We start from the raw sequence: 24,946 nt of genomic DNA on the forward strand, positions 1-24,946 counted from the left end.
TGACTAAACTGATAATAGAATAGAGTTAAATATCTGGCTCAGAGTTGTGGTCTTAGGCATCCATTTTTACTTTACCAATGCTAGTTGTTTGTTTTGTGGGCATATGTTGCTATAGCTCATATTGTTGATTTAAAGAATTTCTGAGGCTAAATATAACTTGGAAGTAAAAGTTTTGTTCCAGCATAATTAAAATGAAAAAGGTTGTAGTGATTTTTTGCTGTGCAGTTGTATCAGGTGTGTGGTTTGAAGATTGAGTGTGTTATTTCTTGAGTTATTGAGAGGTTGTGTTACATTATCATCATCTCCAGTTGCATTGCAAAAACATTTAACCTGTGAGCACACATCACTTAACCGGTTACAAAGAGAGATAAAGGAATCTATAAATTTTGCATTTACAAGATCCTGCACCGAAGGCATTGTAAGTTACTCTTTCTGGGCACCGCAGGTTCGAGCAGCACCGACATTAAAGAGAACCGCAATGTGGACAACGTTCCCCCCAAGGACAGCGCCGGGCAGGGCCTTGGCGAGGGGACCCCGCTCTCCAACGGCGGTGGCAGCAGCAGCAGGAAGAGACCTCTGGAGGAGGGCAACAACGGCCATTCCAAATTTCGCCCCAAGAAGAGGAAGAAAACGCCCGGCCCCGTTCTGCCAAAGAACGCCCTGATGCAGCTCAACGAGATTAAACCCGGTTTACAATACAAACTCCTCTCCCAGACGGGGCCTGTCCACGCGCCCATGTTTGTGATGGCGGTGGAAGTCAACGGGCAGGTGTTTGAGGGGTCTGGCCCAACAAAAAAGAAAGCCAAGCTTCACGCTGCCGAAAAGGCTCTGCGCTCCTTCGTCCAGTTCCCGAACGCCTCGGAGGCCCACCTGGCCATGGGCAGGACTCTGTCGGTCAACACAGACTTCACGTCGGACCAAGCCGATTTCCCCGACACCCTTTTCAACGGCTTTGAGACGCCAGTCCCCTCTGACGCTTCCTTTTACCTGGGCTCCAACGGGGACGGCTCCTTTGGCTCCGGCGGGGACTACGGGTTGCCGTCGTCTGCCGTGGCCAGCAGCCTTTCCCAGTCGCCTCTGCCCCTGCCCTCCCCCTACCCCACGGCCAGCGGGAAGAATCCCGTCATGATCCTCAACGAGCTGCGCCCCGGCCTGAAGTACGAGTTCCTCTCGGAGAGCGGAGAGAGCCACGCCAAGAACTTTGTCATGGCTGTGGCGGTGGACGGTCAGACTTTCGAAGGCTCGGGAAGGAACAAAAAGCTGGCGAAAGCTCGGGCTGCTCAGTCAGCCCTGGCATCCCTGTTCAACATGCAGCTGGACCAGACTCCATCTCGCCAGCCCATTCCCAGCGAGGGGCTCCAGTTACACTTGCCACAGGTGAGAAACCCTTTGGGTGTTGTGGTAATGACCAAGAGGAGTCAAATTGTGTATTGAATCAGTTTGAACAGCATTTCTGCTTGTGTAGATACATGTGTGTCTATATATATCTATGTATATCTGTATTAGGTGATTTATGCAGTTACAGCTTCTGACAATTTGTATTCTCTTGCACAGAGAAGAGGCTTTATTTCTGATGTTTTCAGCCTTGATCCTGTTGTGTAAGAGAGCACCAGTGCCAGCTTGAATTACGGTTTGTGCTGGGGAAAGATTGAATCACATCTTGCTCGTCTCAGGCAGCAAGACTTAGATGGAGTTCAAGTGAGAATTACTGCTTCAAGTGAAGTCATTATTTGATACAACAGTTTTTAGCAGAGAAGAAAATCATTCTCTCCTGCAAACAGAGAGTCAAGGTCAGATTCAGTGAGGCTGTTGCAACTGTCACTGCTTTCCATGTGCCTGTATCCAGCATGTGTGGTTAAATGGCTCTCATCTGAAGGGCTGTGCTCTAGGCAAATTAATTAATATGCATATAGAAGTTACTTAGGCAAGCAAATCTGGCGGAGAAGTAATTTAAATCAAATAGTTAATGAACTAGGGAAAGTATCCAACATACCAGACACAGATCAGAAATTTGAAATCACTAGAATGGAGTCATTTTAAGGGTTTTTTAATGCAGAAAAATTCTCCCCTTATTTTTTCTTTTTGTTTCTTCCCAGTCAAACTACGGTAATAATTGTTTGACTCCTGTCTTTCTACTGCATCTCTTGGGTCTCTTTAATGATATTATGTGCCCTAAATCTGAATTAAAATATTTGTGAATTATTTTGCAGCTTTCTATTTATTATGAGAACTTCAAGGCTTTGACCTTGTCTATCTCAAAAGCATTGTTCTAGATTTCATCAAAATTCTAACATAGTGTTATGATTTGATAATGTGGGGTCAAAGAGTATAAGTAAATGTGACTATTTTGAGTTTGTTGTTTTCTCAAAATATATGGACATTATGCATATTTTAGAATGTCCTATATAGTTTCATGTTAATGTTGCACAGTTATTATGTTACTGATAAATGTTTCCTTAATTTTCAAATTCAGGATCATGCTGTTTTGGGTAATTACAATTTCTGCAGTGGATTCAGTGTTTTTAGACTGTGTTCTCTGCTTTTAAAAGTAGATTTGACCCCAGACACCAAAAAAAAAAATTCACTGCTAGTAATTCATGTGTTTTTAGTTCTTGCATCAGTAAAATGGTGAAAACTGAAACTGGAAGAGGAAAGTGTGAAAAACCCAAGCTGAGCTGGGAAAAAGATGGTACATGGGTGCTGCCTCATTTAGACCCTATTTCAAGTAATTTTTTTATTCAGGGGCTTTTGATCAGCTTGTCATCAGGATGTCATCAAGCACTTCACTGTGTTGCTTTGCTTTGAATTATAATTAGCTGTTACTGGAATTACATTAGGTCTTCTATATATTAGTGATTTTGGTCTGGTATGTATTTAATGATTTAAGCATTTGTGCTGTTTTCAAGTCCTGCTTGATTTATCTTCTTTTAGAAGTCTATGAGTTGTTTAATTATTTTAGACATTGTTTACTGTGTGAAAAAAATGTTAAATTCAGAGATAATCCTAAAGTGGGTGAAATCATAAAAACTGGAGTGTGCAGGAATGATGTAAATGAGGATAGGATTTGATACAGCCAGTGGAAAAATAAAATGTCGATCTGGTTAGGAAAAAAGCTAGAAATATGTGAGGGGAGAAAAAAATCAAATACCAAGTGCTTAGGGGAAATAAAAGAAGTACAATGTGCTTTTGCCAGTGAAGATGGAATTGTCTGTTGGGTGGCAGGTCCAAACCTGCCTGTAGCTCATTTGTGGTGAGAAGAATGGAGTTGAGAGATGTTCCCTGTGATGATGGTGGCCGTGAGTGTGGCTGGATGTCTGTCTGTGACCCCAGCAGAGCTGCAGGTGCTCCAAAGTGAGTTAAATACAGAAACACACATGCAAAGTTTCAAATGGTGCAGAAGGGTTGCTGCAGTCAAAAATGGGTTGTTGTAAAATGGATGTGAGAATAATCTTATGGGCTGTACAGGGGGTTATTGAGGTGCTGGTCCTGTGGTTCAGTTCAAGATTGTCTGCTTGGTCTGTTGTCAGGGGTGAAGGAAGGTTCCCTGCAGTCAGGAACATCTCTGTGCTGGGAAAATGAGTTAAACTCAGCAACACACTCAACACATGCCTCAGAGAGGGTAGAAATGTCCCACTGAAAATCTCAGCAGTTGTGCATTTAGCACCTTGGCAGTGGGTGTGTTGGTATTGAACAGATTGTCACACTTGCGTTAGAGTGACTTGCATCTCCAAAACAAAGAAAATATTTTTATGGTTAGCTCTGCTTTGTGAACTGATCCAAAAAAATCATAGAATCACAAAATGGTTTGGGTTGTAAGAAACCTTAAAGATTATCTTATTTCCCACCCCCTGCCATGGGCACAGGCAAATTCTGCTACCACAGGTTGCTCCAAGCCCTGTCCAACCTGCCCTTGAACACTTCCAGGGATGGAACACACATTCTGCTGTCCCAGGTTGCTCCAAGCCCTGTCCAGCCTGCCCTTGAACACTTCCAGGGATGGGACAGCTACAGCCTCTCAGTGCCATGGCCTCACCACCTCACAGTGAAGAATTTATTCCCAATACCCCATCTAATGCTGCCCTTTGTCAGTGGGAAGCCATTCCCCCTTCTCCTTCACTCCAGGCCCTTGCCTGCAGTCCCTCTCCAGCTCTCTTGGAGCCCCTTCAGGCACTGGAAGGGCCTCTAAGGTCTCCCTTGATCCTTCTCTCCTCCAGGTGAACACCCCAGCTCTCCCAGCCTGTCTCCAGAGCAGAGGGGCTCCAGCTCTTGGAACATCTTGGTGGCCTTCTCTGGAGGGGTCTCACACCTCTGTCAAAGATGGCATGGTGCTGTCCCTAAAAGAAGTTCTCAGGCCAGTACCAAATGCTTTGGAGTAAAACTGAGAAAAGAACACACTGCTAGCAGTAATTCCCAGTATATGCCTCAAACCTTCAGCAGTGCAAGGCTGCTGGTGTCACTCAAGGAAAAGTTTTCCACCAGACAGTGGGATCCTGCTGCTTGGAGGTGTCACCTCTTCAGGCCACTAATGGCCTATGTTAGAAAGCTGATACAGAGGTTTTCCTAATGTTATTTCCTTTAACTGTTTACTTAAAAAGATAACTCATTAGTCATGGTGTGCAAAGAGCTGGAAATTGAAATTGTAGCTTAAATAGAAGCTTAAATAGAGTTATTTAAATTAGAATGTCACTCAAGGAAAAGTCTTCCACCAGACAGTGGGATCCTGCTGCTTGGAGGTGTCACCTCTTCAGGCCACTAATGGCCTATGTTAGAAAGCTGATACAGAGGTTTTCCTAATGTTATTTCCTTAAACTGTTTACTTAAAAAGATAACTCATTAGTCATGGTGTGCAAAGAGCTGGAAATTGAAATTGTACACATTGAAGCTTAAATAGAGTTATTTAAATTAGAAAGCTTGACTGTGGTGAGAGAAAGCAAGCTGAGCTACACAAATGAGCAGTGTAGCTGCAAATGAGATCAGTTTGAAAAACATCACAAGAGAGAGTATTTTTAATCATTCACCTAATTCAATTTATCTTTTCTGTTGTTGTGGACAGACATTGAAACAAAACGTTAAGCAGGAGAAATGGGGTGAGAAGCAGTTCTGAATGGCTGCTTGTACTTGATGTGCTTTTTTTAGTCCTGGTTCCACTTGGGGTGAAGGGAAGTATGAAAAATTATTCAAATTTAGAAAAGATACACAAGTAATTATGAACATGATTGGAGATCTGGGAAAGCTGCTTCTGGAGAGGTACCGAGGAGTTCTAGGCAGTTCATTGCAGTGGATTGCTTAGTGTATACAGGAGAATAAGAATCAGATGGATTCAAACCTGGGAAAAAGATAATATTGAATATATTTATGGGAATATCATGCATTATTGTTGGAATAATTGCTGTGGAATTGAAAGAAATATACACATAAACATAAACATATCAGCATAAACAGTGAAAGACTATACAACCAAGCAGAAGTTTCTTTAAATCATTACAGGAAAGTTCTCTGAACTGTGTGTGCTGGTCACTGGATTTTACCTGCAGTGGGAAGTTGACATAAGCCATAAACTGTGGAGATAAGGAAAAACAATCAAAACAGACCAAGGGAGAACATTTCTGCTTGAGAGGGGTCCCTGGAGATCCCAGGAGAGCACAAAGGACTGAGATGTCTTGGGTCAGTTCTGTGAGAGATGTGAGCCATTGCTGCTGCCTTTCCCACTATTCAGGGGATCCCCAGCATTCATCTTGGGGGTCCCCAGGGCCTTCCAAGGTCTTCCTTCAGCTCCAGATTGACCTGAACTTCATCAGCTCCTGAATATTTTTCAAGTGTGAAGGATCAGGGTTGTTCTGCTACAGCATAGCTGCAACATCTGTATTTAAAACCAGTCTGTGTGTGTAGAAAAGGAGTGGGTTCACTGTAGCTTCTTCAGAGAAGGGAACAACGCACCCAAAATAATTTGGAGCTCACATGCCTTACTGAGCCAACTGTCAGCTATTATTAGGTCTTTCCTTTTTTGAATTACTCAACTTGGAATAATGATTTAATGCAGAAGCGGGGGTGGAGAAACTGTGTGTCAGATGTTAGGGCATTCACAGGGAAGGTGAGACACGAGTTCAATTTCGGTTCCACTTAATATTTATTTATATGAAAGGCAGTAGAGTCAGATTGTGATGTGAAAGATCCCTACTCAGGCCAGTCATTGGCCTGGGCTTGCAGTGGAAACAGCTTCAAGTCCATGGTTTTGAGATGGGAACAGCAGGATGTAATTTCTGGCCAGTAAGTCTTGTTCCTGGTGCTGCCTTACTCCCTTCCCTTCTCTTCCATGCCATTAAATATGTCAATGTAATAGCCTGCCTGGGAGAGAGGGATAATTCTTCTAATTTCTTGGGGGAGTATTCTTACCAAAGACCAAAATCTTAGTGACTACACCTATAGGCATTTAACAGTGTTTATTCCTCACTGCCCAGCTGTTGTGTCACAATTTGTGTACAAATAGAAATAAGCAAACTTTAACATATCTGCCTGTTTTCTGGCAGGGATTTTTTTTCCTCCTCTCCAGTTCATCCTGGATTGTTTGCATCTCCAAGGTTCATTTTGTCTTGCTTGAGTTCTGCTTAGTCCTTCTCATAAATCCTCCCCAGTGACTGGTCCAAGTTCATCCAAGCATTTTTAGGTTTCCTTGCCAACAGCTTAGCTCCAGGCTCTGTGAGATGCAGCTCCATCCTTTTGCTGTGCAGACTTCCATCTTCCTGGAGGAACTCACTGTGTGCTCCTTTGTATACCAACACCACAGTTTCCCCTGCTTTGCTTGTTATCTGAAAAAAAAAAAAAAATCCTTCTGGAAGAAGCTAATGGATGCAGCCTGTATGCAGGCTTACAACCCAGCTGCTGTTCAGGGAACTTTTTGTCAGTGGCATTAGCAGGCAAAGTGGCCATGGATTTCTTCCCAGGAACACATGGCAGTTTCAGTTCCCAGAGTTGGGGAAGACTCCTCCAGTCACCACCCACCACCACTTCTTTAGAAAAGGTGAATCACATGGTTTATTCCCTGGATGCCAAACCTTTTCTTGCAGGTTTGAAGCCTCTGTGAAGCATAGAAGCATAGCATAGTTTGGGATGGAAGTGACCTGAAGCATTTCCTGTCTGGAATACTCTCTGTAGTATCTAAATTCCATCCCAATGTCATTCACCATGATTTTACAATATGCTGTCCAGCACATCACAGAGTAGGGCAGAGCAGAAAATACATGGATTACAGAAGTGAGAGTGTGAAACTTGCAACTGGGAAGCAAGTATCCATCACTGCACAGTGAGGCTAGGGATAAAACACTGCAGTGGGGACTCTGTGCCTTGGCTGTACAGTGATCTGCCCTCATGGCTACAGGGAGCTTAATAATTTAAGCCTTTTGTGTATCAATTTTCCATTTCTAAGACCAGGCTGCTTAAAAACCACTCAATTATTTGCCTTTTCTTTTGTGTGTTTACCTAAAGTTCAGCTTTCTGCAATAGGTAAGTACTATTAAATGCAGATTTTAGCTGTGTGGTCGTGGTACTGGCAGAACATGGACTAACCCAATTTTGGGTCCAGCAACAAAAAGACCATGTTTGTAAAGGAGTGCCTGACTAGACGTGTTCATGACATCTGAGCCAAATTGTATTCCTGAAAAATATATGGAGTTTCTGAGTTGCAGTCCATTCAAATTTTCAAGAAAATTGGTGTTCGCAATGTCAAGAGTCTTCTGATTCCACAAGTTGAGTGATTGCAAAACATTGATGAGGCTGGTCCAGCTGGGCCCTGACTGCTGGTCACTGTTTTCTGTCAGGCTGTGGTGAGAGCTGCTGAGCTCTGCAATCATGACACCCAAGCTTTAGTTATTTCTTGGCTGCTAAAGCATTTCCAAAAGAAAGTTAACACTGAGAGCATGTCCACAGCATTTCTAGGTTGGTTGGTTCTCATGAGCCTTGGTAAGGAAATGGGGATGAATGGGGCTGATGGTCTTCAAACATTTGTCTTCTATTTTTTTTATTGTGGTTTTTTTTTTTCCTTTTTCCCTTTGGGCATCTAACACATCTGTATCATAGAGTGGTTTGGGTTGGAAGGGACATTAAAGCTCATTCAGTCCCATCCCCTGCCATGGACAGGGACATGTTCCACTAGCCCATGTTGCTCCAAGCCCTGTCCGACCTGGAGCACTTCCAGCAGTGGGGCACCCACAGCTTCTCTGTTCCAGTGCCTCACTCAGCATCTGAATGGTGGGTGTGACACAATGCCTGTGTTGTTGTGGCATGTGAAGCTGTGGGCCAGGTGTGCACACCTAGAACATCTCAGATACTGCTGGTTATCAACACAGGGTTGCCTTGGCTTCAGCTTCTTTTCAGGTGAAAATACAAGAATTTGGTCTTGACTCATTTTTTGTAGCAGTTACAGTTCCAGTTGCCCTGAAAACAGCAGGTGAGATTAGCTGCAGTGCTGATCTGGATTGTCTGTCAGTAGAAGCAGGACTGCTGTTTCAAAGTTTTCCTTCCTTTTGGAAGTTAGCCCCACTTACAGCCTGACTTTAAGTTCAAGTTTTCCTGAAAACCAGAAATCTTTCCTAATTTTGAGATAGCTTATTTGGGTTATACACTGATATTTTCTATTCCTAACTTTGTATAGGTCTTGTAAAAATAGCATTAAACTAGGATTGAAAACAAAATGTCCTTATTTATATAATAGTTAGATAAGGAATTAGATTGTTAAAAAAAGGTTCATTTGAGGGGCATGGATTTTTACTTCAATCTTATTGTCAGGTTCAATGTTGAGGATATTGAAATGATGTGTTTTGAGGTTTGAGCATGAGAGTATAGACTTATCTGTCTATCCAGTTGTTCTCTCAAGCCTCAAATGTTCATCAGATCATGGGCATTAGGTGCTTCAGTGCTTTGCTTAGCACTGTCTGACCTTGTTTTGGTAGACATGGAGCACTCAAACCTCTGCTTCCCCTTGCAAGGAGCACCTCAATGTCAATTTTTACAGTGAACAATAAAAACTCACTTCATTTGCTTTGTCCAGTAATTTTAAAGGGTAAATCTTTATAACTTAATGCTCCTCTAATTTTAAAATTAATTTTTTTAATGTGCATTTCTGTATGGTCCTACAGGTGTTAGCTGATGCTGTTGCACGCTTGGTTGTAGATAAATTCAGTGATTTGACAGAAAATTTCTCATCTCCACATGCACGTCGAAAAGTCCTTGCTGGAGTTGTCATGACAACAGGTAAATTAAAAAAAAAAGTAGTATCTTAAATGCTTCAATATGAGTGCTCTGTTTGCATCTAGTAAACTAACTCTTTTCAGTCAAGCAGTATTGAAATGTATTTTTATGGTTTAATCTTGAAGGTGGACTAAACATAGTAATTAAATCTCAGGTACTTCCAGGAATATTAGACCTGCAAATACTTCTTTTTCCACAGAGTTCCTGTCCTCTGCCTGAGACATCTGAGTAGCTCACAAAATTTAGGTTTTAAAGTTAATCATGAAACTTTGGGAAAATAAATAAAATCCCCCATCAGTATTCCTGGTTTGGGCACATTATGTAAGAATTATGCTTCTTTCCAAGGTTTTAAGATTTTGCACTTTGTTATTCTTGCTAAATTTTATTCTTAGTGCTCTATGTTAGTCATTTTAGTAAAAATATCTAAGAAAGCAGTTTATGTTTTGGCAGATGGCAGTGGTGTCGTGGCTGACACGAGATCTCTGCTTGTCCAAATCACCCAGAACAGTGAAGTGCTGCCCTAAACTAATCTGTGACCATGCTGCTGCTGATTTTCCTCACCTTAAGGTTTCTCTTGGTCTTCAGTCCATGTGAACCCTTGGTGGAATGTTCATTTTGAGGCTGTCCCAGCTGTGTCCCCCCTGATCTCTTGCCCTCCCACTCACACAGGCTGTTGGGAGGTTTGGGAAGCCTTGATGCTCCTCAAGCTCTGTTGAGCAGCAGCCACACCTCCATCTGCTAATAACACTTTTTTAGCCCCAAATACACAAGGAACGTGCTGTAGTTTTGTTTATTTAGTTTTGTGATATTTATTTGTGGTTTGTGATATTTAACAGGTTTTTATGCTATTTACTGCCCTGTATGTGCAATTCCCAGAAGAGTCATGTGCCAAAGAATTAAGACTTAACTAACATGTGAATGCCTTCTGATTAACAGAAGAAATAGCTTTACACATAATAAGAAAGTATCTTGCTCTGAACACGTGTCTGCAATTAAATGGTCCCATGGCATGGCCTTGTGTTACAGCTTGGTGCTTCTCCTCTGGCCCTGTGGACACAAGGGCCCAGCAGGGCTCAGGTTCATTTTAACTTGTTGGGCTTTTTTTTATCCCTGAGTGTTTTGCTAAGTGGCATTTTGACCTGTCTTTCTTAGTCGTTCATTCAGCTGGGTTTTTTGAGTGATAAAGGCAATTCTCTGCTTAGAAAACATCCACCCAACATACTATTGCATGGAATGGTTTAATATCAAGAACTACACATTGTACTGGTAATCTTTACAGTGATTTAAGCATTTATATTTCTTTTTTCCCTGGTCTTACCTTTCCTGTTGTTGGCTCAGTACCCTTCCATAACATTTTGCTGCATTAATAAACCAATGCCTTTCAGATTTCTAAAGTGGCTGTGAATATCTGCATAGATGACCACAAGGTATAGCTGAAAGCTGCTGGCTGCCTGAATCTCAGGAAAAAAATTTGGATCTCAGGCTTTAATTATTCCTCTTGAAGCAGCACTTTCTGCCTGCAGGTTTTCAATTTTTAACTTGTCTGAGCTCCAACATGAAAAGAGTAGTTCTCATAAGAAACACTGATGGTGCTGGTGCAGGGAGGTATGGCTGAGTGAAGCTTTTGTTTTAAATAAATCATCAGAAGAAAAAACATTTATTTTTTTTAAAAGAAGCAAACAGCTGAAAAAAAGAGCTTTGGGTTCTGCAAGAAGATCGCTCAGTGCTTTATTTGTGACGTTAATTGTATCTCCTTCCTGAAATTCCATTTTGCAGGTACAGATGTGAAAGATGCCCTGGTAATAAGTGTTTCTACAGGAACAAAATGCATCAATGGTGAATACATGAGTGATCGTGGTCTTGCATTAAATGATTGCCATGCAGAAATTATAGCTCGACGGTGTCTGCTGAAATTTCTGTACACACAACTTGAGCTTTACCTAAGGTAAGCTGGAGGGAAAAAGATGATGAGCTGATCCCACAGAGCTGAAAAGGTGTCTGTGGAAAACATCTGTCTTCATTATTCCTGTGTAAAGCACTTGTCCTGTTGCATTAGGTTGTTGAATTTTGAACTCGTGCTCTTTGCCCTGAAGTTTGAGTTGAACAAAACATTTATTCAGTGAGGTGTCAATCATGAGAGGGGAGGACAGGGAAAATAATTGCCAATCATTTTGTAAACTGTAAATGTATAAATCCAAATAATATGAAGTGGGCTAAAGGTTGCTGGTGTTCCATTTAAGTGCCTGAAAGCTCTTGACATCTGGGATTGCCACAAGCTCTTTGTTTCCTGTCTAGATGGTCATTTAATTTTGTTAATTGTCACAACTGTTAGATTTATATTACTGAAATTTCAGCCATCCTGTGTTATTTTTAATGCCTGTTAAGTCTGCCCAGCTTATGCCTATTTCCATGTTAATGTCAGTTTTGACTCCAGCTTTCTTCTCTGTTTCAGCAATAAAGAAGATCAGCAAAAATCCATTTTCATCAGATCAGAGCAAGGCGGGTTTAAGCTGAAGGAGAATGTGCAGTTCCATCTCTATATCAGCACATCTCCTTGTGGTGATGCTCGGATTTTCTCACCCCATGAAGCAGCACAAGAGGGTATGACAGCAGTCCTCCTCTTCCACCCAAGGGAGCTTAAATTGTTCTTGGGGCATGTACAAGCAGCACGGTTAAAATTTAGGTGTCTTCTTTCCTTTTAGCATAGAAGTGTGTTAGACAAAGATCTCTTCCAAAAAAATCTGAGCTGTTCTTCCTCTGTGGTAGAAGTTCAGTATAGAGTGATGAGCCCTGTGGTCTTGAAGAGGCTGATGCTAAGTGAGATAAGCCAGTGAGTCAGCAAGTATTCCTACAGCACTAACCATCCCTTTTCCCTGTTCCCATCCTTTAACAGCAGTTCTCTGCCTGCCCCTTCCACATTAACTTCATTTTAACTCTGTAACACACAGAACAGAGCTCCAGAGCTGCCTGCTTCCTACTGCTCCTTTGGTGAAAGCTTGGTTTAAGTGCAAGTGTGTTTTGGAAGGCAGTGCTTGTGAGAGGTGTCTGACGCTGAAGCTAAGTTGCCAAGAGCAGTAGGAACTGTGATGCAAGCCAGCAGTAACTGCAGGCAGATACCTCAAATCAATCCTTCTTACTGTGATTCTTATGTAAAGCCCTTTGAGGAGGTTCCTCAGCTGATCCTCAGTGTTTTTTGTCCTTCAGACCAAGGGGACAGGCATCCAAACCGCAAAGCCAGAGGACAGCTCCGGACAAAAATCGAGTCTGGGGAAGGCACCATCCCTGTGCGCTCCACCACCACTATCCAGACGTGGGATGGGGTGCTGCAAGGAGAGAGGCTGCTGACCATGTCCTGCAGTGACAAGATAGCCAGGTGAGACTCTGAGTGGTTGGGCTTGTTGCTGTTGATGTTATTGCTGAAGGAGTGCATGGGATAAGGGGGAATGGCCTTAAGCCGAAGCAGGGCTGGGTTGGTTGGGATATTGGAAAGAAATTCTTCCCTGTGAGGGTGGTGAAGCACTGGCACAGGTTGCCCAGAGAAGCTGTGGCTGCCACGTCCCTGGAAGTATTCAAGGCCAAGGCTGGATGAGGCTTGGAGCAACCTGGACTAGTGGAAGGTGTCCCTGCCCATGGCAGTGGGGTTGAATAAGATAATCTTTAAAGTCCTTCCAATCCAAAACCATGCTCTGATTCTTACAAGAGAGGTGGACTCTTACCCACAATGAATGTGCAGGGAACTGATGGGCTTATCTCACTGCTTGGGCATAGTGTGAGGGTGGCTGTCACCCCTGTGATAAAGCTCTGATTCTTCACCTGCAATTGGTGTCAGTCACACCTTTTGCTGGCTTCAGAGGGAAGGTATAGTCACTCTGTATCATTCCAGCCACATCAAATCATGAATCAAATCAGCTTTGTTTTGTATTTCTATCACTGGGGAATAGCAAAGGAATGTTTTAGATTTTTTTTTCCCCCTAAAGTAGTGTAGCATCAGGAAAGCAGTACAATAAATCTCTTGCATTACTTATATTTGGATAACCTCTTCTGGTGATATATGTCCTTGTCCCATCGTTGGAAATGTTCAAAGTCAGGTTGGATGGGGTTTGGAGCAACCTGGTCTAGTTGAAAGTGTCCCTGCCCATGGCACAGGGATAGAACAGGATAAGCTTTAAAGTTCCTTCCAACCCAAGCCATTCCATGGTGTTTTAGATTCTTACATTTTCCATGCATAGTTTAGATTTTTATTATTTTTTTATGGTGAAAAGCATCCCTGTTAAAAAAATCCTAATTGATGGGCACTTCTAGTTCTTGCTCTGTAATTTTAATTATAGTTTAAATATTTTATTGAGATATTTTGTTTTCCAAACAATATTTTAATTTGTATTTCATCAAATTCCTTTCTTGGATATTTTCCAAATTCCTTTGTTCTTTTTGACAAAGATTGAAAGATTTTTGTCGTTTTCAAAATCATAAATGGACAAAAAAATCAGCAGCAGTATTCCTTAACGAGCATTGGAAGTATGGGAGAGTTTTTTTGAATGAGTCTGCATGTTTGCAGCCTTTGTGCTCTTGCAAAGTAGATGAGAAATGCCACATTTTTTAGCTAATGATACTCTTAGTTATTTTTAATGATATGTATGTTATAAATGTTTTAATTAAAAGAGCTCTGCTGTTTTCTCAAGTCACCTTTAGCCTGATTCAAAGTTTATTAAAGATATTAAGTTGGAACTGTTCTTGTGAACTGCATATGCCAAATGAAAAATAGAGGAGGAAGGTTATATAATGGCTTTGTTCCTTTAGTCTTGTCTCAAGTAATCAGCATCTCTACTGAAGGAAGACATTTTATTTTCGTTTAAATACCCCTAACATAAATGAATAGGGCCTTTCAGAAGCTAGGAGAGGCAGATAGGGAAAGGTGATTCTACAAAAATGACATTTTGGCTTCTTTTATAATATTTTCAGTAAAATTTACCAAATTAATCCCCCAGTTTCATGCCAGGGGCTTCTCCCAACCACCTGACTTGGGATTCATGCCTCATTCTTTTATCACATTGTCATTGCAGATATATATAAAAAAAGCCAGTTGTTGAGCTAGAACACATTTGACTCTCTTGTTGATTTTGTGTGATGCAGAACAGAATCCATCTCTTGCTTCCATAGCTAGCTGTCACCTCCCCTTGGGGCTAATGGGAATAATTTTGTTTGTGCCAGTGAAGGAAGCAAATAGAACCCCTTGACACAGAACAAAGACTGTATGACGGGTAAGGAGGCCCAAATTTTCATCTTTTTTTTTTTTTTAACATTTCCCTGACATGTTTTGTCCATTTACATTTGAAAGACTCCTTTGTTCCATAGTCAGCAGTCCATTCCAGCAGTCAGTCCTCCAGAATGCCTCAGACCCAGGAATTTCCACTGAGCTTTCCCAGAGGTTCACAAGTGACAGCCTGGGAAGGATGTGGATGAATTTTGGGTGATGGATTGCAGTTGTATCAAGCCACTTGTATCTGAAGTGCCTCATCTGCGTGGATTATCTGGATAATCCAAGTTGCTTTTTCCAGCCTTTGAGTGCTTTGCTGCAGTGTGCTGCCCAGCACCCTCCTAGACCTGGCAGGAACATCCAGGAAAAGTTGTGAGAAATGTGGGAGAACCATGAGTGTAATCCCACTTGGACTGGAGGCATTAAAACAGGAGCTTGGTGGCTCTGCAGTGAGGTGTTAGGGTGGTTTCTGACCAGTTAATATTAATATACATGCACTTGTTTTAAATGTATCCTGGCCTGGTGCCATGGTACTTCACAATGCTGGTTTTTGTCATTTTTCTTTTGATGTGTTTTTTTTTGCCTGTATTTATGGTTTCAAATAATTACTTATCTTCTCATTAAACATTCCAGTTAATGGCTAATGTCCTGCTAGAAGCACAAAATTCCTTATTACGCAGTTTCTCAGAAAAGCTCTAGGAGCTGAGGAAAACTTTGTAGGTTGAGTTGTTAAAAAGGAGGTCTTGTATTTTAAAGAAAATAAAATGTTTCTGATAAATTTTTGTGTAAAAGAACATCACATGCCCATCCACTGGCCTTCTGTGCTCATGCAGAGTGGGAAATCCAAACAGACATTGTAACTCATTCTTTCTCTTTTTCCTTCAAAAGTGAGCATTTCTCCTTACCAGTTCTTAACCCAGTGACAGGAGCTGATGTGAATTGCAGTGTGTGGTGGCTTTGTGGCACTCAGGTGAAATACCTGAGGGCAGGTGGTGAGAAATGACTACCCAAAGTGCACCATTATGGACCCTCTCAGCTTATATCACATGTTACAATCTAGTTTAAACCAGGAAGAATAAAGAAAACTAAGTCTCTGTGTATAAAATGGACAGAACTTTGAATGTTAAAAAAATACCCAAAAAATATGATTAAAACCAAGGTGCCAAAAAATTGATATATTTTATTTAATAGTAAAGGAGGCAAAGAGAAAGAAAGAGGAAAGAAAGAACTAGAGAAAGAAGTGTGCATGGGGGATAGGGGGACAGGGGGAGAGTGACAGGGGTTAGGTAGGAGTGTGTCACCCTTCTGAGGGTCCCAGTGATGCCTCATTGCTCCCCTCCATCTGGCCTTGGTGGTGAGGGTCCCCTGCAGCCCTGAAAAGTGTAGAATCCAGAGGATGAATGTAAGTTTTGGGCAGGTGGGAATGCCCACGTGCCTCCCTTGCAGGGAGCCAGTTGTACACTGTGCCTTGCAGGACTCTGGATGTGCTGCAGCTTGTGCAATGCCTGGTGCAGGGTCTGGGCACCTCTTCAGGGCCCTTTGATGGGCCATGACACCCCTCTGCTGTCCTGCAGCTTCTCTTGGGGTGAAGGGGCCCACAGGTGAGCTCTGCACAGCAGAGGATGGGCATTCACTGCCTCTGAGCAGAGGCTTTTTCACCACACACCCAAAACCTCTCCTTCCTCCACCCTTCGGTGCAGGGTGTGTGCCACCTGATAGCCCCAGGGCTGTGCTCTGCACCCCAAAGGTGCTAAGCTTGATCCCTCTGTGGATGTATTCTTCTCCCCCCAGCTCAGACCTGAGTCACTTATCAACATGCAGTCCAGGACCCTATTCAGGGTTTTAGTGGTTTTCTCTGCAGCTTTTATACAGTTTTGCTGTAATAGGCAAAGGTTCTTCATGAAGATGTGGAAGTCATAAACTATAAGATTACAGTCTCCAACAACAGATAGGCAGCAGATCCAGGCAATGCCAAGAAGTTGGGACAGGTCAGAGCTGTGTGGTTGCCTGCCTCAGTGCAGCTACGAGGGGAGAACTTCTTCATGTCTGTAACTGCAAATCTGAAATGGTGTTTGTGAGGAGAGCTGCTGTCCAAGACCAGAGACTCCCTTCTCTTATGATTTGTAGTGTGAGCTGCTGACCAAGCCACTTGATTTAAAAGAAGCTCTCACTCCTTGCATGTTTACAACTGTGGCTCTTGCAGAGGAGTGGTCATAGAGAATTAATCTCTTTAGGAGACAAAGAGAAATCAGGTTTAAAGTCGTGCCTTCTGCATGCCAGAAGGAGAAGTGGTTTCTGGGATAGTGCTACATCTTCCACAGTGACACCTTCTCTCATTTGCCATCAGTTGCAAGTAAAAACTTGTGATAAATGAAGTGCCAACTAAATAATTTTCATTTCTTCTTAGTAATTGTTGTTTATAAATTATATTGATATTAGAAGCTCTTTGAACTGCAAACACTTGTCAGGTTTTGCCTTGTTTGAGTAGTTGCAGGAGACTTATTTTCCTGAGATGAATTTTGGCACCAGTTCCATGTGGACACCATTGTGGGTTACACATAGTGACTCCCCTGCCCCATCCTGCTCTCTGCATAAAAATTAGTAATAACTAAGATGTTATTAATATCAGGTTGTATGACTTACTGCTGTTAGGCCTCCCTCAATTCTGCATTTTCTCTAAAATAATGTGAATAACAGAATTTCTGTACCTTTTGCATTTGGAAAATTCAGAGGAGGTTTTTTACCTGGCACATGGATTTTTAACTGGTTTTATTTTTGGCAAGAGGTGCTACCAGCACGCTGTGAAAGTGTTGCTGAGAGTTAAATTTTGCTTACCTTCTCATGTGTCAAGAGCTGTGAAATCAGCTGCATTTCATGAAGAAATCCACAGACCTTTTAGGAACCCACTGTAGATACCCCTGAGCAGATGGTGGTCCAAAGCAGAAATGTGGCAACATAGCAAAGAGGAGAGGACTCCTCTTGGTTTGGTGTCAGTCTCTGGTTTCTCCACTCTCTTTTTTTGGTGCAGTGTGCTTGGTAACAGCAGAAAGGTTGAGGAAGTGCATCCGTCCTCCAGTCTGTTAGGAACAGGATATACAGCAATGCATGTAGAATAAGAAAACCAGTGAGTGTGACAAATTTTAAAAATTCAGATTTCCCACTGAGGTGCTCATCTGTAAGACATCAGGTGAGCACAGTGCACAGAGAATGTCCTCTGTGTGAATTGGCAGGAGTTGAACACAGCCCATGTGCATTGATCTGCAAAGGCCAAGGCTGGGGTTGAGCCTGTGAAGGTGTTGGGATGTACTGGTTTGAAGGAGCATTTCCCAACACTGTCTTCAACTCCAAAAGTGCAGGAATCACAGTTAGCTGTGCCCCAGCTCAAATCAGGGCACCTCTGTTTAAATGTTAGCAGTCTGAATGTAAATCTTGTGACTATTTATACCCATCTAAGAGCTTGCACTTTAAATATCATTACTTTAAGGTAAAGTTTTTGAAGGTTGTCAGAGAAAATTCGTGTAGTAACTTAAAACCAGAATGCTCACAATATGTTAAATACTGTCATAAGACAATTTTTTTTTTGCTTACCTTAGACAAGCATTGCAGGTGTTTCCAGTGAGAAGGTTTACATTGGGAGAGTTTCCCTGCCTGTTTCCCTGGGTGTTCTTTCCCATCTGTAACTCTGCTTTACATGCCTTACTTTAGGCATTTCGGTATCTGTTGATGTGATGCAGCATTCCTGTGTTCTGCTCATGCTCTTTCTTCAGCACCCAGGTTTGGGTTTGTAAGTTAGACTTAGGTCACTTCACTTACTTAGCTCTTTTCTGATGCTATTTTTAATGTGAAATAAAAGAAACTTCTTTGTTTAAATGCTCCACTGGAAAGGCAACACTGCCTTGAAGTTTCCTGCAGTGCATTTTGCTTTTTCTGCTCTGCACTGCATGGTTTGTAGTGAAATACAGCATTTGGCCCCTTAATTTCAAAAGAAATTTTGCTTTCAGTAAAGGTTAATGCTATTTTGGCAGCAGTTGTTGGTGTGAGTTCTGACAATCTGTGTTTGTAAGCTGGAGGATGAGGCAGTTTTACCACTTCTGGAGGTGATGCCTGTGGCCTTTTGAAAACTGATGTGTGGTGGTGGTTCCTTCTCAGTTTATATTCATAAAAGTTGTTCGAGTGTACATGCTGATGGAAGTGAGATATCACTGTTTGACAGAAGTACAGGATAAAAAAGGAACAAGAAGAAAGTCTCCATGCAGTCCTTTCTTTCACTCTGCTGTGATCTGCAGAACACGACCATAAATCTGGCAGGGAGAGGCTGAGGGATCTGGGGGAGCTCAGCCTGAAGGAAAGGAGGCTCAGGGGGGACCTTCTTGCTCTCCACAACTCCCTGATGGGAGGGCACAGTTAGCTGAGGGTTGGTCTCAAGGGACAGCACCAGAGGAAATGGCCTCAAGCTGTGCCAGGTGAGGTTCAGGTTGGATACTGGGAAAAAATTTGGCCAGGCCCTGGAACAGGCTGCCCAGGGGAGTGGTGGAGTGTCCCTGCAAGTGTCCAAGAGGTGTGTGGGAGTGGCACCTGGGAGCAGTGGTGAGCAGGATGGTGCTGGACAGGGTTAGTGGCTGGACTTGATGATTTTAGAGGCTTTTCCAGCCTCTAAATGTGATTTTCTTGGGTTCATGTTTGTCTCTGCACTGCAACCAGTTCCTGATATAAGAATACATTTCTGTAGAGAATATGTTCTTCTAACAATGAAATTTAAAGCTAGTTTTATAAACCGAACTAGCACCCAACCCTGGCTGTGGAATAGGAAGAGTTTTGGTTGTGTGAGTGGTTTCTGCAGTGCTGGCACAGGCTCAGTGCTCTGAGCCCAGCACGAGCAGTGTGTGCTGGGGTGCGGGGTTCAACACAACCCAGCAAAACAGGCCTGTGCCCAATAATTTCAGCTCATTCAGTCCTCTCTGCAGAGCTTTGCTCAGCTGTCCTCACTCCTCACCCTTCTCTGATCAGAAGCTCACAAGACAAATGTCAGCTTTCATTTTCTGCTCCAGAGAAGGTCACCAGCTGTGGGAGGAAGCAGCAAAACATGAGCTCTGGAAGTACTGAAGTCAGGAGTAAGGAAAAGGGTTTATTTAGGAAGTAAGGGCTTGCCAGAGGAGTGCTTTGGCCTATTTTAAAATGTCTATCATCACTTAAGCACTGATCATGTAATGTGAAATGGGACGTGCCTTGTCTGCAAACCTCAGCTTGCAATGCTCAGTCTTGAATTCTTTCCAGGTGTTTGTTCCATAGTGCTACCTGTGTCTGTAGCAGTCAGAAAGGCATATTGTCCTGGGAATCAGCAATTTTCACTTGATATCTTTACTCTGACACTTGGTTGCTGATTGTGTTTTCAGTCTTATAAAAAATATGCCTTTATTCCATGTAAAATACACCTCATATATTAGCACAGTATTTTTGTTCAGTTATTAAGGCCAGATTTTTTCATGATGGATGAGTAAATTAATGCATATTGCCTCCATTTTCATCATCACTAAAGATATGCAAAGAAATAGTTTCTTTGGATTGTAATCTTTGTTTTTATATTTAAGAAAGAGAAACATATTGCAAGTCCTGAAGCCCGCCTGTGTAGTTGGGTTATTGCAGTAGTGAAACAGTTGTGGTTTAGAATTTCTAGCCCAAAAGGATGCTGATGTGTAGCCTGCCCAGCACAAGCTGCAGGCAACACTGTTAGCAGCATCTGAATTCCCTGTTTTCCTAGCAGAACCTTGAAACCTGGTATAACATGGGCTTTTTAATAAGGACAACTCTTATATGGGAGCACAAGAGCTTCTCATGTGCTCCTCTGTTTTAGCCAAGCACCAAAGGAAACTTTTCCTGCTGCTTGTGTCTGACTTTGCAGTTGGACTCCAGGTTGGACAGGGCTTGGAGCAACCTGGGGTAGTGGAAGGTGTCCCTGCCGTGACAGGGTTTGAAACTAGATTATGTTTAAGGTCCCTTCCAAGCCAAACCATTCTGAAATATGGTATTTTCATAGTGCCTCAGTAGTCCTCAGAGCAAGGCAGTGAAAATACTCTGCAGGAGATGTTGAGGTTTTCAAAAGTATTTTGTGTGACAGTTCCAGAGGCATTGAGAGCCCAAACTTTATCAAATGAACACAATTAAAAAAATTATCACAATCAGGGTTTTGCTCCTAGGCATTCTATATCCCAGACCTGATCCAGTGTAAATCACAGTGCTCAGACAGGGATTTATGTTTGGAATCTGTAAAGCAACTAAAGAGAGCAAGGATTGTATGCATTCTTTGTATGCTTTCAGTTTTCATATTCAGTTTTGTCCCATGGCTATTGCAAGCCAGTGCTCATGCCCTTTGTGTCAGCAGGATGTGGCCACTTGGGCCAGGGTTTGAAGGACAGGCCTTTCCTTGTGCTGGTGAGGTATGGAGGTCTTGCAGAGAATCCTTCTTGTGCTCTGGGAAGGATGCTCTTCTCCCTGCCAGGTGTCTTCTGGAGCTGCTGTTTCTGGTGGAGAATCTCACAGTTTGGCTTTCTCACATTGAATGATCCTGTCCATCTCTGGCATTAGAGTGCTGGAAATTGCATCACCAGACATGTTAGCAGGGGTACAAGTTACAGAGCCTGCTCCTGTTTTAGGTCATTTTACTCAGGATTACACTGAGTATCCCCATAGCTGATCTCTGAAATTCTGGCAGGTGTCACAGCTTATGCTACATGGTCATGTGCTAGTCAGGAGGAAGGGTTGAAAGTCTGGTCCATTGTGATTAACTGCTGTTATGTCTGGCAGATGTTACTTGTTTCATTAAAAAGAAAGTGTTTTTTTGTTTTTTGTTTTGTTTTGTTTTTCCCTCCCTCTTAGGTGGAACGTATTGGGTATTCAAGGAGCCTTACTTAGCCTCTTTGTGGAGCCAATTTACTTCTCTAGCATCATCTTGGGGAGTTTATATCATGGGGATCATCTATCCAGAGCCGTTTACCAGAGGATAGCAGAGATAGAAGATCTACCACCTCTTTATACACTCAACAGACCTTTACTTAGTGGCAAGTATCTAATGGAGAAGGCCGTGCCGGTAACTAAGTCTGTTCCAGTAGCATTGTGATTTTGTAGTTCTCAAAACCTTGCAAACTGTGTGCTGTGAGTAAACTGCTTGCTGCTTGCAATAGAGGAGCTGTGGTCCAAACATAATACAGACAGCCAGTCAGAAATACCATAGCAAGGACCTTTAAAAGTTGGAAAGAATTGGGGGATGAAACTTGAGATGAGTTTTCATGGAGCATGCCCAGGAAAATGTGAGCAGAGTTGAAGGCTTAGGGAAATCTCTTCCCACCTGTGGAATAGTGTGTTAGCACTCACTCACTTCTCTTGCACTGCAGATTTTTGTTGAGTGGTCCCTTCATCTGTCACTATGACAAGATAGACCCACTTGGTTCACATTTTTTAGGTCAATAATCAACTCAAAATGGACGGAGATAACACCTCACCTGTCTTAAATTCTAAAATGGCTTGTTACAATAATGCTCTGAAAGCTTTAGAACTGTGATCTTTTTATTGCTTTGTTCTGTAGAGGTTAGCTTTTGGCATGTGTTTATTTTCCAGGGAAGAAAGCCCAGCTCATAATTTTAAAGCATGTTTAAAGTATGACATGAATTTTTTTAAAATATCTGGGGACAGAGTGGGGAAAAGAGCATTGTGAACAAATGAGTATTTCTTTAGTTAAGAAAGGTGATAAGGACTCCCTGAACTAGGATGTATAAAAATGTTAAATAATGTATTTTTCCTTATATTAGCAAGTAAGTAACAGTTGCAACACTCTGTACCAAATATCTAATAGTTTTATGGGCATAGTAGCTGATGTATGGACTATTTCTGCCTGATTTTTGGCAATTTTTATCAGTCCTTCAAGACAGCAGGTTTGTGGCAGGGTGAGAAGCATTTTTGTTATCCTTTTCACAGCATGTAACAGTACCTTGTCTTCTTGAAAATCATCTTTCTGCAATGGTGCTATCATCTATTTCCCATGAAAGAGAACCATCTGTTTAAACAGTTGAGCCAGGACTTGCTGTGCAGCAGAGAGAGCTCGGAAATGTTCTCAGCTGTGGAGTTTTCACAAAAATACACATCTCAAAAATGTACAGAAAGGTTCTTTAGGAGGTTGGGCTGAGAACTATGTTGATGTCTTTTCTTTTACTGGTTCAGTCTTGAAAGCTGATTTTCTGACCTCTGCTGTTAGATTCAGCTGGGGCATTTGTGTAGCTGCCCGTGTGCTCTTGGATTCACATTTTTCAGTGTATTCTTACCTAGAAGAAGCATGGCAGGAATACCTGTCTCCAGTTCTGTGTTCTTTCTTGTATCACACACACCCCTCTGAGATTTATTTCCACCAGGGGAATGAACTAGAACAGAAATACCTGTGTTTCCCCACTGTCCTGCCTGTTTAGCTGAGAAAGTACTGTCAAAAGAGGTTTTCTTCCTCTAATAAAGCAAATTTTATGTCTGTTGAGGCACCTGAATTAAGTCAAAATTATTTTGAGATACTGTTTGTACTGCTAAAAATTGTCTTTCATCATCTTTCTTTGTTTATAAGAGTTTTTATTTAAACCTTTTGCTAGCAGGTTGAATCATAGAATCATTGAGATTGTAAAAGGCCCCCAAGATGATTGAATCCATCCACAAGCCCAGCACTGCCCTCTCCACCACTAACACATCCCCATATATTCAATTCCAGTGGGGAATGTGCATACCAGAGCAGGTGTTTTTCAGCTGAGGAATGCAGGAAATCCGTCTGTTCATAGAGAACTCCCTCCTGTGCTGACTCTTGGAAGCCTTGGTTGCAGGATCCAGCTTTTCAGGGTTCCTTTAGCACCCCAGCACTGAGGGCAGTTGAGCTCTCCGTGAGAGGTGGCCACCCCTCTTGAAGAGAAGACAGATTTGAATCTTGTAAATTTCTAAAATAATCTGGAAAAAAAAAAATTATTCCTCAGTCAGAGTGAGGGTGGTTGGATAAATGAGCTAATGTCAAGTTGCCCATCTGCAGGGTGACCTGCACAAACTCTTTTTTGGGGAGGAGCCACTGTGGGAGGTGGGCATGCAGGAGTTCACCTGGGCTCAAGCCCCAGTCAGGTACTGAGATCTTTGTGTTTAGAAATCCTTAACACATCTTTAATTTGTTCATTCCTAGTTCCATTTTTTTAATGTTTTCAACTTTTTGCCATCTGTGGCCTCCTTGAGTGAGGAAGATAGTGGAATGTGCAAAGGTTTTTGCAAAGGAACTTTCCTTATGCTAATTTACTCAATTAGATGTTCCTCAGTGCTCTGTGAGGTCCAGGCCATGAGTAGTGGTCATGACACTCAGTTTGCTTCACCTCTGAGTTATTCCTTCCTACATAAATCCTATTTTTTTGCAAGCTGAAGTGTCTTAGTCTACTTTGTTGTTTCTTGCACAGAGACCCTGTCACATAAAGGATCATTTTGTGTTGGTGAGACCAGAGCAGTAGCTGATATTCAGGGTAAAGCAGCAATACTAGTCCATGTACTGGCATAAATTCTGTTCACTTCCCTGATCCTTCACTAATAATTCCTGACATTCACGTTGATTACTGTTGCTGACTGACCTGACCTTTTGGTAGAACTGAATATTAGAAACTAAAATCTCATTCCTGAATGCTAATATCAAGCTCCAAGTCCAGCACTCCTTGTGCAAGATTGCTTTGGGTTTTTTTCCTAATATGTGTTGCTTTATATTTATCTGTGAAGAATTTAACCTCTCTTTTTACGGCCTATACACCTAGTATGTGAGGTTTTTTTCTGCTGCTGTTTGCTATAGCTCCTCTTATTGCTGTTTTAAAATAATTTATATCATCAATGATCCTACCTCAGTCCCCCCCCCCCACACATCCCGGGTTCACTCTTCCCAAAGAAATCATCTCTATCCAAGTGTTAGTGCACTTGTTTTTAAGGTAGACCAAAAAAAATCCTTCAGCAGAACTTCTGGTGATTTTTGTATTTGGCTGTTCCCTTGGTACCTTATCCTCCTGTTCACATTGGTGTTTTTCAGCTTTCTGTGTCCTTTTTCATGAAGCTTGTTTTAGCTCTCTCCTCTAAGAACTGTCAAACTTTATTATTTATATAAGCAGTGTACAAAGAACTGTGACCTTTGCTTTTGTTTGTCATACCCCTTGGTAATAATACTCAACAATAAGTTCTGAACAATGTTCTCTAAATAGCTTTAGTTCTATTAGTTTTCAAAGAAAAGTAAAATATTTGATTTTCTATCCTAAATTTCTGTTTCCAATCTCAGCATATTGTGCTGTATTCATGTCTAAATTTTGAGGGGGAAGATATTAACTACCTAAAGTTTTATCAAATGCTTTGATTTTGAGATGACCTTTATTCCCTGTCCCTGCTACTTGTGATCCTTTGACATCTCTCCAGGGT

The 24,946-nt window shown here is 42.1% G+C and overlaps 1 protein-coding gene across 1 annotated transcript in view; it reads left to right on the forward strand.

The window, feature by feature from the left end:
* ADARB1 (adenosine deaminase RNA specific B1) overlaps nucleotides 1-24,946 on the forward strand; it is a 42,145-nt gene that overhangs the window by 12,969 nt on the left and 4,230 nt on the right. Inside the window, exons 3-8 of the mRNA XM_039728651.1 lie at nucleotides 446-1,377; nucleotides 9,132-9,246; nucleotides 11,020-11,188; nucleotides 11,696-11,844; nucleotides 12,448-12,616; nucleotides 21,371-21,552. Of these exons, the coding sequence (XP_039584585.1) occupies nucleotides 446-1,377; nucleotides 9,132-9,246; nucleotides 11,020-11,188; nucleotides 11,696-11,844; nucleotides 12,448-12,616; nucleotides 21,371-21,552 (1,716 nt within the window). The remainder of the gene's footprint in view (nucleotides 1-445; nucleotides 1,378-9,131; nucleotides 9,247-11,019; nucleotides 11,189-11,695; nucleotides 11,845-12,447; nucleotides 12,617-21,370; nucleotides 21,553-24,946) is intronic.

The sequence above is a fragment of the Passer montanus genome, unplaced genomic scaffold (genome assembly GCF_014805655.1).
Source record: "Passer montanus isolate IOZ18808 unplaced genomic scaffold, ASM1480565v1 scaffold66, whole genome shotgun sequence".
In the NCBI taxonomy this organism is placed as follows: domain Eukaryota; kingdom Metazoa; phylum Chordata; class Aves; order Passeriformes; family Passeridae; genus Passer; species Passer montanus.